Source organism: Rhinatrema bivittatum, chromosome 3, assembly GCF_901001135.1.
Source record: "Rhinatrema bivittatum chromosome 3, aRhiBiv1.1, whole genome shotgun sequence".
Lineage (NCBI taxonomy): Eukaryota > Metazoa > Chordata > Amphibia > Gymnophiona > Rhinatrematidae > Rhinatrema > Rhinatrema bivittatum.
The window spans coordinates 2,787,507-2,804,084 of NC_042617.1; the positions used below are offsets into that span (position 1 = coordinate 2,787,507).

The following is a 16,578-nucleotide window of genomic DNA, read 5'->3' on the forward strand; positions in this document are numbered from 1 at the left end:
GGAGATGTTCACCACACAACCAAGGGACTGGAGAACTTCGAGAACTGTCTGAACCGATTTGCGGCATAGAATCTCTGACTTCGTCCTGAGCAGCCAGTCCAGATATGGGTGGACTAGAATCCCCTCCTTCCAGAGAGATGCTGCCACCTCAACCATCACCTTGGTGAAAGTGCGCGGGGCTGTAGCTAGACCAAACGTTAGAGCCTGAAACTGAAAGTGTTCCCAAGAATCATGAAACGAAAACGTTGTGAGTCCTGATGAATGAGTATATGTAAATGAGCCTCTGTGAGATCCAGAGGTGCCAGGTACTCTCCTTTGCACACTGCAGCTATTACTGACCTCAGGGTCTCTATCCAGAAGCGGGGCACCTTGAGTTCTGCATTCACCTTCTTCAAATCTAGTATCGGACGGAAAGTACCTTCCTTCTTGGGGACAAGGAAATAAATGGAATATCTTCCCTGGCGCATCTCTGTTCGGGGAACCGGGACCACAGCCCCCGGGCATTGCAGGCGATCTAGTGACATCTGAACCGCCAACTTCTTATCCAGATAACCGCATGGGGAAATTAGGAAGAGCTCGCGCACGGGCTGAGCAAATTCTAGAGCATAGCCGTCTCTTACCATGCTGAGAACCGACTGGTCCTGCGTAATCTTGGTCCACTTGTCGTAAAACTGCCTCAACCGACGCGTATAGTAGGAACAAAGAAGTGGACCTGCCTAGATTCATTATGAGGACTTGGCTCCCGCTGCAGATCCCCTGGCAGTGCCTCGGAAAGTCCTCTGGGCACCATGAAAGGACTGTCCCCAGGACTGTCCCCGAGCCGAAAATTGCCTCTGGGAACCGGCCGCCCCCCCCCCCCCCCCCCCCCCCCCCCCCGGACAGATGTGACCTCCTGTCGAACCAAAAACAAGACCTTGCTTGAAAAGACCTTTCTGCTTTAGGCTTATCTTTGGGCAAACTGAGGGCCTTATTGTCCCCAAACAACTGCATCAACCGCTCAAGGTCCTCCCCAAACAAGAGGCGACCCTTAAAAGGCAGGGAAGCTAACTGCGCTTTGGAAGAAACGTTCTCTGCCCAATTGCGTAGTCAAAGCAATCTCCTGGCAGCTACCACAGAAGCCATAACTCTTGACGAGGTATGAACCAGGTCATAGAGCGCATCTGCCTTGTAAGTCACTGCAGCTTCCACTCTCTCGGCCGTGTCCGAGTCCTCACCTGACCGCGGTAAGTTTTCCTGGAGCTGCTGCATCCAGCATAGACAAGCATGCTGCAAAAAACTGGAACAAACAGCCGCACACAAGCCCAGGGCCACAACCTCAAATATCCTTTTGAGGTGTACCTCTAGCTTACGGTCCTGCACATCCTTCAGTGCGACTGAACCGATCATCGGAATCGTGGTTCTCTTAGTAACCACTTAAACCGCCGCATCTACCTTAGGGACAGAAAAAAACTCCAAATCCTGCTCCGGCAAGGGATAGAGCTTTCCCATGGACCTGCTAACTTTTAAGCCAGAATCAGGAGTCCCCCACTCTGCTTCTACCAGCTTCCTAACTGACTTGTGGTATGGAAAGGCAGATGGGGGACCCCACAACCCATCCAAAATCGGGTCTGCTCCCTCCAAATCCTGGTTCTCTTGGGGCATTTTTACCCCAAGGACCTGAAAAACCAGCTCTTCTCTTTTAAAAAGGCGCACCACCTTAGGGTCCTCCGCCTCATGGATTTAAACCACTGGGTCATCCACCTGACCCACATCCCTGGTTGCCGGATCAACTAAGCCCACCAGTGCTCCTTGGTCAGTCCCAGGCAGATCTCCTGTGCCCCCGGGGACCTCATTGGGCTCCTCAAGCTCATCTCCCCCAGAGGAGCCCCACAGAGGGGGACCCAGAAACCTCTGCACCGAGGGAAACCTCCTCTTGGATGCAGCTGCCGGACTGGAACCCCCCCTACCCCCCCCCAGTGGGCTGAACTGGTAGTGGCTGTGGCTAACTAGCCTCCCAAGCCGCTTGCTGCCTGGCCAAATAGGCATCATGGAGCAAAAGCACAAGCCCAGCAGAAAATGGCCTCCCTGCACCAACTCCTGCAGGGCATGGTTGAGAAAACAGCGGTAACAGGATTTCCTCCAACCCTCCCTGACTGTTCCCCACAACAGATTGGGCCGGAGACAAACACGGGGGACCCTCCCCCATCCCCACCGACGGTGCAGGAACTGCTGCCAAGAAATCCAACATGGCCACCGTTCCGACGCCGATCGGGGGAGGGATTGTGGCAGAACTCAAGCCCCTGCCCAGAGCCGGCACAAATGCGCCCGAAATGCGAAGCTGCTTAGCTGGTGGGGGGCCATCGGAGGAGCCCTCCCCACCATCCATGCACCCTGCACATAAAGCTAACCCGTGTAAATGCAAGAGAACAGAGCTGCACGCGTGGCACGCCGAGCCATTGAGGGAAGGAGGCGCAACCCAAGCCAAAATAAACACCTCCCAAAAAAATGCTGACAGCAGCCCCTGTAAACTCCTTAACTCCTGGAACAGACCCAGACCTAAGGGGAGGACGCTGCCCCCACAGCAGAGCTGTGCTCCATTGCAAACAGCCTTGACTGAAAACTTTATCCCAAGAAGACAAATCAGCCCCTAAGAAAAAAGGGCTAAGCTTCTAGACAGGGAGCTAAAAGTTAAGCGAGCCTGCAGCCACCCAGCGGCCTCAGGAAGGGATCTGGACAACCAGATTTACACCCAACGGGCGCACAGACCAAGCACACACAAGGGCACCAACCCCCGGCTCGGCCGCCTCAACCAGACAGGGTAGAACCCACTAGGATTCCAAAAAGAAACCCCAGGGAGGAGGGCTCAAAAGGAAAAAAATTACTGAAAAGCACAGAGAAAAACTGCAGGATTCACACCCTGTGCCATCTGCTGAAGCCAGATCTATACTGAGGAACTGCAGGGGGCACTGGGGTTTATGATGCAGTGTCAGCGAAGTTTTCTCTGTCGCCATCTGCTGGCTGGGGGGAATGAACCCAGGAGTCTGGACTGATTCGGGTTCGTACAGGGAACCTGCATTCAAAGCCACGTTGCAGGGAGAAGGCACTGCCAGGCAGAAGACGTCCGAGTCCCCGGCGTGAGTTCTACTCTCGGCTGCTGGTGTCCCGGCTGTCCGGTGTGGTGTTACTGTGCCCCCTCCCAGCTGATGGCAGCAGGTCTCACTGTAGAGCAAGGGGCGACAGGTGGACCGAGGGTATTGTGGTATGGATAGGTGGGGGATTCTAGTATTAAAGGTCTATTTTGTAGAGATGATTTTGCACACCCCTAGTGTTTAGTTAGCTGTGAGAGTAGCACTGGTTTAAATTCTGTTTTCCAGGTTAGGGTGTATTGTATGAATTTTTAGGGGGTTAGCTTAGTGATGTGTGCTGATGATTATTCTATTGTTTGTAAATCACTTTGCATTGTGCTTAGGTACAAGGAAGGCAGTCTAGAAATAGACATTGGAAAAACAAAGGAAAGCAAAAAATCTTCCCTTTTTTTGTAATTAGAAATATAAATGGTTTTGTTTTCTTGATACTCTGTAAGTGGTCTTGCAAAACAAAGAATAAGAGTTCCCATGTGCAGACCCAGGGCTTTCCTCTTCATCCGTTGTCTGTTCCCTTTTCAGCTGAAGATGGTGCTTAACCACTGCTTCCCCGTTTCAGGAGCTCTTCTCTCCCTGCCTGTTTCCCTGGTGCACATGATCCATTTGCGACTTCATTGCGCTGCTATTGGAGAATGACCGTCATTTCATGTCCCTGGCTCTGACCCAGTAGATGTTGCTTGTTGCAGCTCAGACCTCTCATTTCATGCCATTCTCTTACAGGTGTTTGCATCCGGAGCGCAATCCTCTTCACCAAGGAGCCATACTCCCAGGACGCTTTGAATGGCCGTGCCGCCATCCTGCGCTGTGAGGTGGCAGACCCTGCTCATGTGGAGTTTGAATGGCTGCAGAATGGCATTTCCATCACTGACACCGAACGCCGTTTCAAGGAAGGGAGCAACCTTCAGTTTACAGCTGTGGACTGGAAACAAGACACCGGTAACTTCCAGTGCGTGGCCAAAAACAACATGACGGGCGAGGAGGCTCATACAGCAAATGCGTCCTTCAACATAAAGTGTAAGTACAGAAACAAACCTGCACTCTTAGAAATGTACCTCCCCCTGCCTGCGGGAGGAGGAGGGGACCCCTCCCCCCTGACTGCGGGAGGATGAGGGGACCCCTCCCCCCTGACTGCGGGAGGATGAGGGGACCCCTCCCCCCTGACTGCGGGAGGATGAGGGGACCCCTCCCCCCTGACTGCGGGAGGATGAGGGGACCCCTCCCCCCTGACTGCGGGAGGATGAGGGGACCCCTCCCCCCCTGACTGCGGGAGGATGAGGGGACCCCTCCCCCCCTGCCTGCGGGAGGATGAGGGGACCCCTCCCCCCTGCCTGCGGGAGGAGGAGGGGCACCTCCCCCCTGCCTGCGGGAGGAGGAGGGGCACCTCCCCCCTGACTGCGGGAGGAGGAGGGGCACCTCCCCCCTGACTGCGGGAGGAGGAGGGGACCCCTCCCCCCTGACTGCGGGAGGAGGAGGGGACCCCTCCCCCCTGCCTGCGGGAGGATGAGGGGAACCCTCCCCCTGACTGCGGGAGGTTCCGTGTGCGTCCCCGGATCAGTCCAGACTCCTGTGTTTATGCATCCCTACCAGCTGATGGAGACAGGGAAAGTTTTACTGACACTGCTACATAAGCCCTGGTGCCACCTGCAGTTCCTCAGTATTTTTCTGTCTCCAGCAGATGGTAGTTGGTGCAAACCCTGCAGTTTTGTAGTCTGGAGAGTATTTTGATTTTTGTGAGCCTTCGTCCCAGGGTTTTTTCGGTCCTGGTGGATCCTTTGCCTTTCGGTTGAGGTGGACGAGCTGGAGGTCACGGACCTTTTTGTATGCTCGCTCCATTATTCTGTGGGGTGTAAATCTGGTGGTCCAGATCCCTCCCTTTTTTCGGATAGTAGAAAGACTAGGGGGCACTCCATGAAGTTAGCATGGGGCACATTTAAAACTAATCGGAGAAAGTTCTTTTTCACTCAACGCACAATTAAACTCTGGAATTTTTTGCCAGAGGATGTGGTTAGTGCAGTTAGTATAGCTGTGTTTAAAAAAGGATTGGATAGGTTCTTGGAGGAGAAGTCCATTACCTGCTATTAAGTTCACTTAGAGAATAGCCACTGCCATTAGTAATGGTTACATGGAATAGACTTAGTTTTTGGGTACTTGCCAGGTTCTTATGGCCTGGTTTGGCCACTGTTGGAAACAGGATGCTGGGCTTGATGGACCCTTGGTCTGACCCAGTATGGCATGTTCTTATGTTCCTCCCTTATCGAGGCTGCTCAGGCAGCTATGTGCTCAGGGCAGCTGGTTCTTTTTCTGTAGCTTGCCTCTCCTTTTTTAAAATTTGGCTCATCTGGTGCTGCACAGCTCTGTTTTCCATCCAGAGGGGAATTTTGCTAGTCTTGATTAAAGTTTATTAAAAAAAAAAAAAAAAAAAGTCAAGGACTGAGGCAAGATGGAGGCTTCGGTTTTTTTTGCGCATGGCTCTCTCCTCGTCGGAGGTAAATGGAGAAAGGGCTTCCTTTGCTTCTCCCGCTTATGGCTGCATTTTGGTCTCAGCAGAGGGGACCTTTTTTCGCTTTTTAGATAATGGTGCGTGGCTTGGTGTGCCATGTGTGTGGCGCGGTGCCAGCATGTCTGAGCTGTCTCGGGCTCTGTGCGGCTTGCATATTGGGGGGAGAGGGACCATTGGTGGCCTTGGCATCATTGAAACGAAGAAAGAGGTGTGGAGGCTTTTGCAGCGGCCGCTGTTCCTCTGCGACGGAGGAAGGGGGGATTTTCCCCAGTTCGCCCGTGCTAGATGGAGGAGCAGGGGAGGAGCCTGCCTCAGATCCCCCTCTGAATAAGTCCTCTATTGCTGGGTCCACGCAGTTGCCAGCTGCGCCTCGATCTTTCTAGTTGTATTTTGTTTTGCTTCTTCATGAAGCTTTTTTGGCACAGTAGGCTGGGCTTAGCTTCTAGACCTGGGCAGTCCGGCAGTAACAGGCCTTCCTTGGTTCAGCGTTTGCTGGGGTCCTATTCATAGAAACATAGAAATGACGGAGAAGAAGACCATAGGCCCATCCAGTCTGCCCAGCAAGTTTTCACACTTATTTTCTCATACTTATCTGTTACGCCGTCTGCTGAATTCAAGGCCCTTATTCCCTGTACGTACCCGGATCAGTCCAGACTCCTGGGTTTTGCCCCCCCCCCTCTAGCAGATGGAGACAGAAGTTTACAAAACAAACTCCGCCTATATCTAGGCTGGTGCCACCTACAGTCTGGCAGTCTTCTTCTGTCTCCTAGCAGGTGGAGAGGGTGTAAAATCCTACAGTCTGAGCTGAGGCCTAGTGAAAAAAAAAAAAAAAAAGAATATAGAAAATATACATAGATTTTGTAGTTTTAGTGGAGGTAGGTTACGGTGTTGTATTTAGGGAAGGCTGAGACCGCAGTTGGGTGCCTGCAGGTCCTGCCTCATCTTCCCCAGGCAGGGGTGAGGTCCCTTAGGAACTGTCCCCCCGGGGATTGTGGTCGCTGAAGGTGGGCTGAGGGCCCTTACCGGCACTAGTAGTGGTGTAGAACCCTGGGGGTGATACCGGGGAGCCCAGCTCACTCCCCCCAGGTGGACCCAGAGCCCAACGGCGAACGGTAAAAAAAAAAAAAAAAAAAAAAAAAAGTTTTAACTTTCCTGTGTTTCTCTCTCTTCTTCCTTCCTGCGGGCGTTTTATGTGCGGGGGGGATCGGCATTTTGGATGCGCTGGGGTCGGCGGCGGCGCCCGCCATTTTGTTTAGTGCCAGCCTAGGCGGTGCGGCGCTCCCGGCGGCTAGGGGAGAGGAGGGGCTTCCTCCTGCGTTGTCCCCACAGCGGGTAGTCCCCGAGGGGGACAAATCGCCGCGGTCCGACCATAGCGATCTGGACAGAGATCCGGATCCTAGCTCATCCGACTCTTTTAATTCGGATTTTGTGCTTATTTATTTATTTATTTGGAGATTTTTTATATACCGCGGTACGTAAAGGTCTACATCACCTCGGTTTACATTAAACAAAAACTTAGCACAAGGCTTTACAAGTAATAGGTTAAACAGTAAGTAAACAATGCACAAGGCTTTTCGGGCTCGGCGTCTGGCCAGGAAGCGGGCGCGGGGCTCTCAGGACTCTGATAAGGGGCCAGGGCCCACCAAGCAGGCCCGGCCCGTTCCGCCCTCGGCTCCCCCAGGGGGGGGGGGCCCGTCCACTGCGCCTGGGGGCTCCACGGGGGGAATCCGAGACGGAATCGGAGTCCGGGGATCCGGATGAGTTGGATCTTCCGTCGCAGCCACGTGGCATTGACGGGGAAGGAGATCAGGGAGCTATCGGACCGAGCGGTTCCCACGCGACGGACGGGGACGACCCCAAGGTGGTGCGATTGTTCCGACGGGACGAGTTGGCGCCTCTGATTCCGGCCATTCTCGGTGAGTTGGCTATAGAGTTACCACAACAGGAGTCGCGGCTCGGGCGCACGGATCCCGTGGTGTTAGGACTTCGGGGACCGCCGATGGCGTTTCCATTGCACTTTTCGGCGTCCGATCTGTTATTCAAGGAGTGGGACACCCCAGATTTGGGGCTGAAGGTGGCCAAGGCCATGGATAAGCTCTACCCCTTGACAGAGGACGCGCTGGAGCTGTTCAAGGTGCCGAGGATAGATTCGGCAGTGGCGGCTGTCACCAAGAGGACTACTATCCCGGTAACCGGGGGGACAGCTCTTAAGGATCTACAGGATCGTAAGCTGGAGGTTCAGCTTAAGAAGATTTTCGAAGTCTCCGCCCTGGGAGTGCGGGCGGCTATATGTAGTAATTTTTCCTTTCGGGCTGGCCTTCGTTGGGCCCAGCAATTGTCCGCTAATGAGGCTCACTCGCAGGAGGAGGCGCTGCAGGCGACCCGCTTAGAGGCGGTGATTGCGTATAGCGCGGACGCCTTCTACGATTTGCTTCGTACCTCGGCGCGTGCGATGGTGTCAGCGGTGTCGGCGCGGAGGTAGCTCTGGCTGCGGCATTGGGCGGCGGACGTTTCGTTGAAGGCTCGGTTGGGTTCGCTACCGTTTAAGGGAAAGTTGCTTTTCGGTAAGGAGCTAGAGGATCTGATTGAGTCTTTAGGCGAGAATAAGGTTCATCGTCTGCCGGAGGACAGGCCGCGGCCTAGAGGGGCTCCGGCCTCGAGGTTCCGTTTCCGAGGTTGTCGTAAGCCTCGTAATGCCAGAGGGTCAGCTTCCTCTTTTCGACACAGCGTGACTAGGCAGCAATCGTATGTGCAGTCCTTTTGCGGGCGCCGATTTGGCAGACCAGGGGCTGGTGCGGGAGCACCGGTTGGCAATCCTTCCCAATGATGGGCTGCCGGCTCGCTCTCCGGTGATCGGCGGCAGGTTGATGCGGTTCGTCGGGGAGTGGGCCAGATTCACCTCAGACCAGTGGGTCCTGGAGGTGATAGGTCAAGGTTACGCTTTAGATTTTGTACAGAGACCCCTTCCGTGTTTCATGGTGTCGCCGTGCGGTTTTTCCGACAAGCGGCGAGCGCTGCGGGGAACGATTCGACATCTACAGGAGCTAGGCGCGATCGTGCCGGTGCCGTCCCCAGAGGTTCGCAGCGGAAGGTACTCCATTTATTTTCTGGTGCCAAAGAAAGAGGGCACGTTTCGTCCGATACTCGACCTCAAAGGAGTCAACAAATGCCTGCGGGTCCCGAGGTTTCGGATGGAGACCTTGCGGTCGGTCATTGCTTCGGTGAGGCAAGGGGAGTTTCTCGCGTCCTTGGATCTTGCGGAAGCGTATCTGCATATCGGCATCCGCGCAGATCACCAGCGTTACCTCAGGTTCGCAGTGTTGGGACAGCATTTCCAGTTTCAAGCGCTCCCGTTCGGGCTGGCTACAGCTCCACGGACGTTCACCAAGATCATGGTGGTGGTGGCCGCTCATCTTCGAAAGGAAGGGTTGCTGGTCCATTCGTATCTGGACGATTGGCTAATCAGGGCGAAATCCGAACACCTCTGTCAGATTGCAGTTCAGCGGGTAGTTGAATTGTTACAACGGCTCGGCTGGGTGATCAATCTGGCCAAAAGTCAGCTGGTGCCATCTCAATCTCTGGAGTTTTTGGGAGCTTTGTTCGACACTCGGAAGGGCATGGTGTACCTCACAAGGGAGCGCGCGGACCAGTTGCAGATTCAAGCCAGGCGGCTGTTAGCCAATCCCATGCCGGTAGTCTGGGATTATCTGCAAATGGTGGGGTCGATGACGTCTACGCGGGAATTAGTTCCCTGGGCCTTCGCGCATATGCGACCCTTGCAGTTGGCGTTGCTCTCCCGTTGGAATCCGGTGTCGGAGGAGTTCCATATCCCGTTACCGCTACCTCGAGTGGCGCGTTCCAGCATGGCCTGGTGGCTTTGTCCAGGCAATTTAACCTGTGGAATTTCGTTGGCGGTTCCCTCCTGGACAGTGGTCACCACGGATGCCAGCCTGTATGGATGGGGCGCGGTGTGTCTTCGGAGGTCGGTACAGGGCACGTGGTCCCCGAAGGAAGCCTCGTGGTCCATCAATCAGCTGGAGACCAGGGCGGTTCGGTTGGCTCTGCGGGAGCTCCTTCTGCTGGTGCGAGGCAAGGCGGTCCGGGTCCTCTCGGACAATGCGACGGCAGTAGCCTACATCAACCGTCAAGGCGGCACCAGGAGTCACCCGGTGGCCGTCGAGGCGCGGCAGCTGATGGCCTGGGCCGAGCGCCACCTTCAGTGCATAGCGGCGTCGCACATAGCAGGAGTAGAAAACGTTCAAGCGGATTTTCTCAGTCGCAATCGGCTGGATCCCGGCGAGTGGGAGCTGGCGGACGTGGCGTTCCAGCTGATCTGTGCCAGGTGGGGGGAAGCCTGTTCTCGATCTGATGGCGACTTTCAAAAATGCCAAGGCCCCACGATTCTTTGCTCGCCGACGGGGACGGAAGGTGTCGATGCTTTGGCGCTACCGTGGCCGATGGAGGGACTCCTCTATGCCTTCCCTCCGTGGCCGCTCATCGGGCGGACGTTACGTCGCATAGAACTTCATCCATCGCCCATGGTGCTCGTCGCTCCCGAGTGGCCGCGGCGCCCGTGGTTCGCGGATCTACAGAACCTGGCGTTGGAGGTTCCGCTCCGTTTTCCATATCTGCCAGATCTCCTCCATCAGGGTCCCGTTTGTTTCGACCAGGTAGAATGCTTTTGTCTAGCGGCATGGCTTTTGAGAGGCGTAGGCTGAAGGCACGGGGCTATTCGGATGCCGTGATTGCGACACTATTATGGTCTCGGAAGGCGTCCACGTCCTTAGCGTATGTACGGGTTTGGAAGGTCTTTGAGACGTGGTGTCTTGCGCAGGATCTCCGACCCACGCGGTCCTCTGTGCCGGAGGACCGCGTGGTTTCTCCAGGATGGTTTGGCCAAGGGCTTGTCTTGCAGTTCTCTTCGGGTGCAGGTAGCGGCCCTAGCGTTATTACGGGGTCCAATTCAAGGGGTGTCCTTGTCTTCGCATCCGGATGTCGTTCGTTTTCTCCGAGGGGCTAATCATTTGCGGCCTCCGTTTCGTTCCCCTTGTCCGTCCTGGAATCTGAATTTGGTACTCAAGGCGTTGTGTGCCGCTCCCTTCGAGCCGCTCCGCAAGGCTACCGTGAAGGATCTGACTTTGAAGGTGGTTTTCCTGGTGGCGATTGTCTCGGCAAGAAGAGTGTCAGAGCTTCAAGCTTTGTCTTGTCGGGAGCCTTTTTTGAGGATCACGGACGCGGGGGTTTCCCTCCGTACTGTGCCTTCCTTCTTACCTAAGGTGGTATCTGCGTTTCACCTGAATCAGACGGTGGACTTGCCTTCGTTTCCGCTGTCGGATACGTCGAATCCTTCTCATCGGGATTTACGTTGGCTGGACGTGAAAAGGGCACTGTTGTGTTATCTGGAGGTGACAAATGCCTTTCGGATGTCTGACCATCTCTTTGTGCTGTGGGGTGGTCCACGGCGTGGTCAGGCGGCGTCCAAGACTACCATTGCCCGTTAGTTGAAGGAGGCTATTAGTTCGGCATACCTTATGCAGGGCAAGTCTGCTCCGGCGGGGCTAAAGGCCCATTCCACGCGGTCACAGGCTGCCTCCTGGGCAGAGTGTAGTCAGGTTTCTTCGGCTGAGATATGTCGGGCAGCAACCTGGAAATCGTTGCATACCTTTGCTCGTCATTATCGCCTGGATGTTCATGATCCGGACGGCGGCAGTTTCGGGGCTGGGGTGTTAAGAGCGGGACTCTCCAGTTCCCACCCTATTTAAGGTAGCTCTGGTACATCCCAGGAGTCTGGACTGATCCGGGTACGTACAGGGAAAAGAAAATTAGGTCTTACCTTTTGTTAATTTTCGTTCCTGTAGTACACGGATCAGTCCAGAGTCCCACCCGTTCGTTCTGCTGCGTGAAGGGAGAGTCCGGTATGCTGGAGGGGATGTCTCCCTGTCTCTGCCGAGTCTTTTCTCTCTGTTCGTTATCGTTGGCGGGTTCTGGTCCCATTTGGGGGTGTTGTTGAGCCTGTAGTTTTGGTTGTTAGGTTACTGTATATAGTTCCTTTGTAATGGTATTGGGCTTCATCTGCTTTGACATTAAGTAAGACTGCCAGACTGTAGGTGGCACCAGCCTAGATATAGGGGGAGTTTGTTTTGTAAACTTCTGTCTCCATCTGCTAGAGGGGGGGCAAAACCCAGGAGTCTGGACTGATCCGTGGTACTACAGGAACGAAAATTAACAAAGGTAAGACCTAATTTTCTTTTGGTAGCTTGTTGATTCTGATTTCCTTCCACCCCTGCCATTGATGCAGAGAGCAGTGTTGGAGCTGTATCAAAGTGAAGTATAAGGCTTAATGTTTGAGGGTAGTATCCGTCGTATCGAGCAAGTTACCCCGATGTTTGTATACTCATACTGGTCAGATCAGTGCCTTGTTAGATGTTAGCTAGATGTAAATCCTATTTCTTCATTCCACCCCCTGCCGTTGACGCAGTCAGCTGCGCTGGTTATGCTTTCCAAGTGAAGTAACCGGCTTAATTGGTTCAGGCTAGTAACTGCCACAACAAGCAAGCTACTCCCACGCTTATTTGTTTACCCAGACTGTGCTACCTTGTTGGTTGTTGCCTGAATGCAAATCCTCTTTTCCACATTTCCTCTTGCCATTGAAGCATAGAGCAATGTTGGAGTCACATTAACCGTGTGAACGTTTATTGAATAAGGGTATTAATCACCAGGTAGTAGCGTCATTCCCGCAAGCCACCTCCATACCTTTTCTACTCAGATGAGTCGTTTGAGTCAGCGGGAACCCCTGGAGCTCCAGAGGTGGTGGTGTCGCAGAACCCAGGGTGTTGATGCTGAAGCGGCTGGCATGGTTCCGAGGGATGTTCCAGAAGAAGTCCCGATTTCTGAAGGGGCTGACCCCAAGGTATTCCGCTTGTTCCATAGGGAGGAATTGGACCCTTTGATTCCTCAGGTTCTAGGGGAGCTTGGGCTGAAGGTTACGCAAGAAGACTCGGACATGGAAGGGGTGTACCCAGTCCTGGATGGGCTTAGGGGTCCCACAAGGGCCTTTCCCTATCATAAGTAGGTGAAGAATCTGGTGGATTGGAAATGGGGGGCTCCCGATGCTGGCTTAAGAGCGGGAGGGGTGATGTCGAAGCTTTAACCTTTGCCTGAACAGATGCTGGAGTTGTTTTCTCTTCCAAAAGTGGATGCTGCAGTGTCGGCAGTCACAAAGAAAACTATCCCGATCGTGGGTTCTGCAGCTTTTAAGGATATCCAGGATAGGAAGCTGGAGATTCATCTGAAGAGGATTTTTGAGGTGTCTGCCTTGAGCTTGCGGGCGTCCATTTGCTCCAGCTTCATGCAAAGGGCTTGCCTGCATTGGGTACAGCAACTTCAGAATGGGCAGGGGGATTCTGGTGATGAGGCAGGTAAAGCTGAGTGCTTAGAGACGATGGTGGCATACATTGCGGATGCCTTGTATGACTTGTTGAGAACTTTGTTTCGCATTATGGGATTTGCGGTGTCAGCCAGGCAGTTGTTGTGGCTGCGTAACTGGTCAGCGGATGTGTCCTCTAAATCCCAGTTGGGTTCTTTGCCCTTTAAGGGACGCCTTTTGTTTGGAGAGGACCTGGAGCAGTTGATGAAAGATCTGGGAGAGAATAAGGTGCATAAGTTGCCGGAGGACAAACCTAAGAGCAAGCATTTTTTTCAGGCTCAGTCGCGTTTTCGTGACATTAGGCGGTCTTGTCCTGCGAGGGGAGCTTCAGCTTTGCAGAAGCAATTCTGTCTCTGAGGTCAGTCCTGGGGGCAGTCCTTTCAAGGAAGCCAGAGGCCCTTTAGAGCTTCCACAGGAGATGGCTCTACAGGGGCCAAATCGTCACGATGAGGCGAGTCTGGTCCACTTCGCCGTTCCATTTATAACACGGTTTTACAGGGAGTGGGCCAAGATAACTCAGGATCAATGGGTCCTCAGCGTAGTAAGAGAAGGTTACACGTTAGAATTTGCTCGGCCCATTCGTGACTCCCCCTGCAGGTCATTGGAAAAGCAACGGGCAGTGCGAGAGACGTTAGTCCGGTTGCGGATGTTAGGGGCAGTGATTCCAGTTCCCCAGGGTGAGCGAGGCAAGGGAAGGTATTCCATTTACTTCGCCGTTGCAAAGAAAGAAGGCACTTTCCGTCCGATTCTGGACTTAGAGGGTGAATGTGGGCTGAAGGTCCCGAAGTTCCGGCTGGAGACCCTGAGGTCGGTAATTGTGGCAGTCCGCAAGGAAGGGTTTTTGGCTTCTTTGGATCTAATGGAGGCGTACCTGCACATTCCCATTTGCCTGGATCATCAGAGGTTTTTGCAGTTCATGGTGCTGGGGCAGCATTTCCAGTTTTGGGCTCTTTGGATTGGCCACGGCACCCTGCACATTCACCAAGGCGTAATGGTGGTGGTTGCGGCGACATTAAGGCAAGAGGGAGTGCTGGTGCACCCTTATCTGGATGACTGGCTCATCTGGGCAAAGTTGGAGGATGTTTGTCATCGTTCACTTCATTGTTCACTGCAGAAGGTAATAGATACTCTGCAATCTTTAGGCTGGGTGGTGAATTTAGCAAAGATTGACTTTGTTCTGTCTCAGAACCTTGAGTATTTGGGAGCTTGGTTTGGCATGCAGATAGGCAAGGTTAATCTCACGGAGGAGTGGGTTTGCAAGTTGCAGAGTCAAGACCGGAGCTTGTTGGAGTTACCGATATCCAGAGTTTGAGATTATTTATAGGTTCAATGGCTTCAACGCTGGAGTTAGTGCCGTGGACGTTTGCACATATGAGACCTTCTCAGAGGAGTTCCATCTACCCATATCTCTTGAGAATTCTGCACAGGGACTGTCTTGGTGGCTGCTAACATCCAATCTAGTTGGTGTCGATCTGGAGGACCCAGATTGGGTGATTCTTATTACTGATTCCAGTCTCTCTGGATGGGGAGTAGTATGTCAGCAGCAACAGGCCCAGGTCACTTGGTCTGTGAAGGAAGCGTTTTGGTCTATCAATCGTTAGAGACCAGAGTAGTGTGTCTAGTATTACTTGCATTTCTGCCTTTGATATGAGGTCGTTCGGTGAGGGTCTTGTCAGACAATGCAACGGCCATTGCCTACATCAATCGAGTGGTGGCCCAGGAGGCTCAGGTGCTAATCCTTTGAGCGGAGCAACACTTGGAGCAGATAGTGGCCTCACATATTGCAGAGGTTGAAAACGTCCAGACGGATTTTCTGAGTCGCGGTTTTCTAGATCCGGGGCAGTGGGAGCTGTCAGAGACAGTGATGCAACTCATCCGCAAGAGATGGGGCTGCCCCCATCTAATGGTGATTCATCTCAATGCAAAGGCGGTTCGGTTTTTCAGTCAAAGATAAAAGTACGGAGCCGAGGGAGTCGACGCCCTGGTGCTAGCTTGGCCTCGGGAGATTCTGCTTTACGTATTTCTCCCTTAGCCGCTTGTAGGGAAAGTGTTGTGTTAGATAGAGAGATACCTGGGCAAGGTGATGTTGGTAGCCCTGGAGTGGCCGCACCAGCTGTGGTTCACGGATCTAATCAACTTTTCAGTGGATGGCCTGTTACGTTTCAGCCATCTTCCTGGCCTTTGGCAGGGCCCCATATTTTCAGACCAAGCTGCTCACTTTTGTCTAGTGGCTTGGCTTTTGAGAGGTGGCGTTTGAGACGCAGAGGGTACCCAGAGGTAGTCTTTGCTACTCTTCAAGCTAGGCAGAAGCATACTTCGTTGTCATATGTGAGGGTCTGGAAGATATTTGAGTCCTGGTGTATAGCTAATGAAGTGCAGGCCTTAAGGTCTTCGGTATCTCAGATTTTATCCTTTCTCAGGAACACCTGGTCAAGGACTTGGCTTTAAACTCTCTTAGGGTCCAGGTAGTGGTTCTGGCTCGCCTGCGAGGTAGGTTGCACACTACCTTTTGCATGCAGGCCAGCACGGCTTTAGGAAAGGCCACTCGACAGAAACTTTATTACTATCCTGCTTTGATACAGTTTTTCGTGGGTTCGACGCATACACAGATTATATTCTCATTTCTTTAGATATTTCCGCTGCGTTCGATACCCTGAATCATCAAATACTTTTATCAGGTTTACAGTCCATAGGCATTCAATCTACGGTTCTGTCTTGGTTTCGATCATTTTTAACTAACCGTCATTTACACGTACAAGTTAATAACCATTGCTCAGACTCATACATTTCTTCTACTGGTGTTCCACAAGGTTCATCGCTATCTCCAATACTTTTTAATATATTTGCTTCCTCTCTGTCACATTCTTACAACTTTAAACGTTTATTTTCGAATTTATGCAGACATTCAGTTGCTCGTCCCCTATAAAAATTCATGGTCAGAAACTTTTTCTTTAATATCCTTGGTTCTATCTACTATTAATACATGGCTAGATCACAACCGCTTAAAATTGAACCCCTCAAAAACCACGATTACTCATCTCTCATCTATTTCAGAATCCACTATAGGGCCGCCTCCTCATTTAAATTTCAAAGGCATTCTAATCCCTATTAGTATCTCCTCTATTAGCCTGGGTATTACAATTAATTCCAACCTTTCTATGGTCAATCATATTTCTAAAATTACAAAAAAATCTTTTTATAAATTACTTTTATTGAAAAGAATCCGACCTCTTCTTTTTCTCAAAGATTATCGTACTGTCTTGCAGTCCCTAATTTTTTCGGGTATGGATTATTGTAATGCCTTATTCTTAGGATTATCTGACTCTGCTTTATACCCTCTGCAATTAATTCAGAACTCTGCCGCTCGGCTGCTCGTAGGTACCTCGCGTCGAACTCATATAACACCTGTCTTACTTTCCCTTCATTGGTTGCCAATTAAATACCGAATTCAATTCAAAGTACTATCAATTATTCATTCTCTTATTTATAATACCTCCTCTACTTGGCTATGCACTAATCTCCGTATATAC

The 16,578-nt window shown here is 52.4% G+C and overlaps 1 protein-coding gene across 4 annotated transcripts in view; it reads left to right on the top strand.

Moving 5' to 3' along the window:
- Positions 1–16,578, top strand: part of PTK7 (protein tyrosine kinase 7 (inactive)) — a 303,844-nt gene that overhangs the window by 91,334 nt on the left and 195,932 nt on the right. For all 4 annotated transcript variants that reach the window (XM_029592810.1, XM_029592811.1, XM_029592812.1 and 1 more), the window contains exon 2: positions 3,843–4,136. In XM_029592810.1, the coding sequence (XP_029448670.1) occupies positions 3,843–4,136 (294 nt within the window). The remainder of the gene's footprint in view (positions 1–3,842; positions 4,137–16,578) is intronic.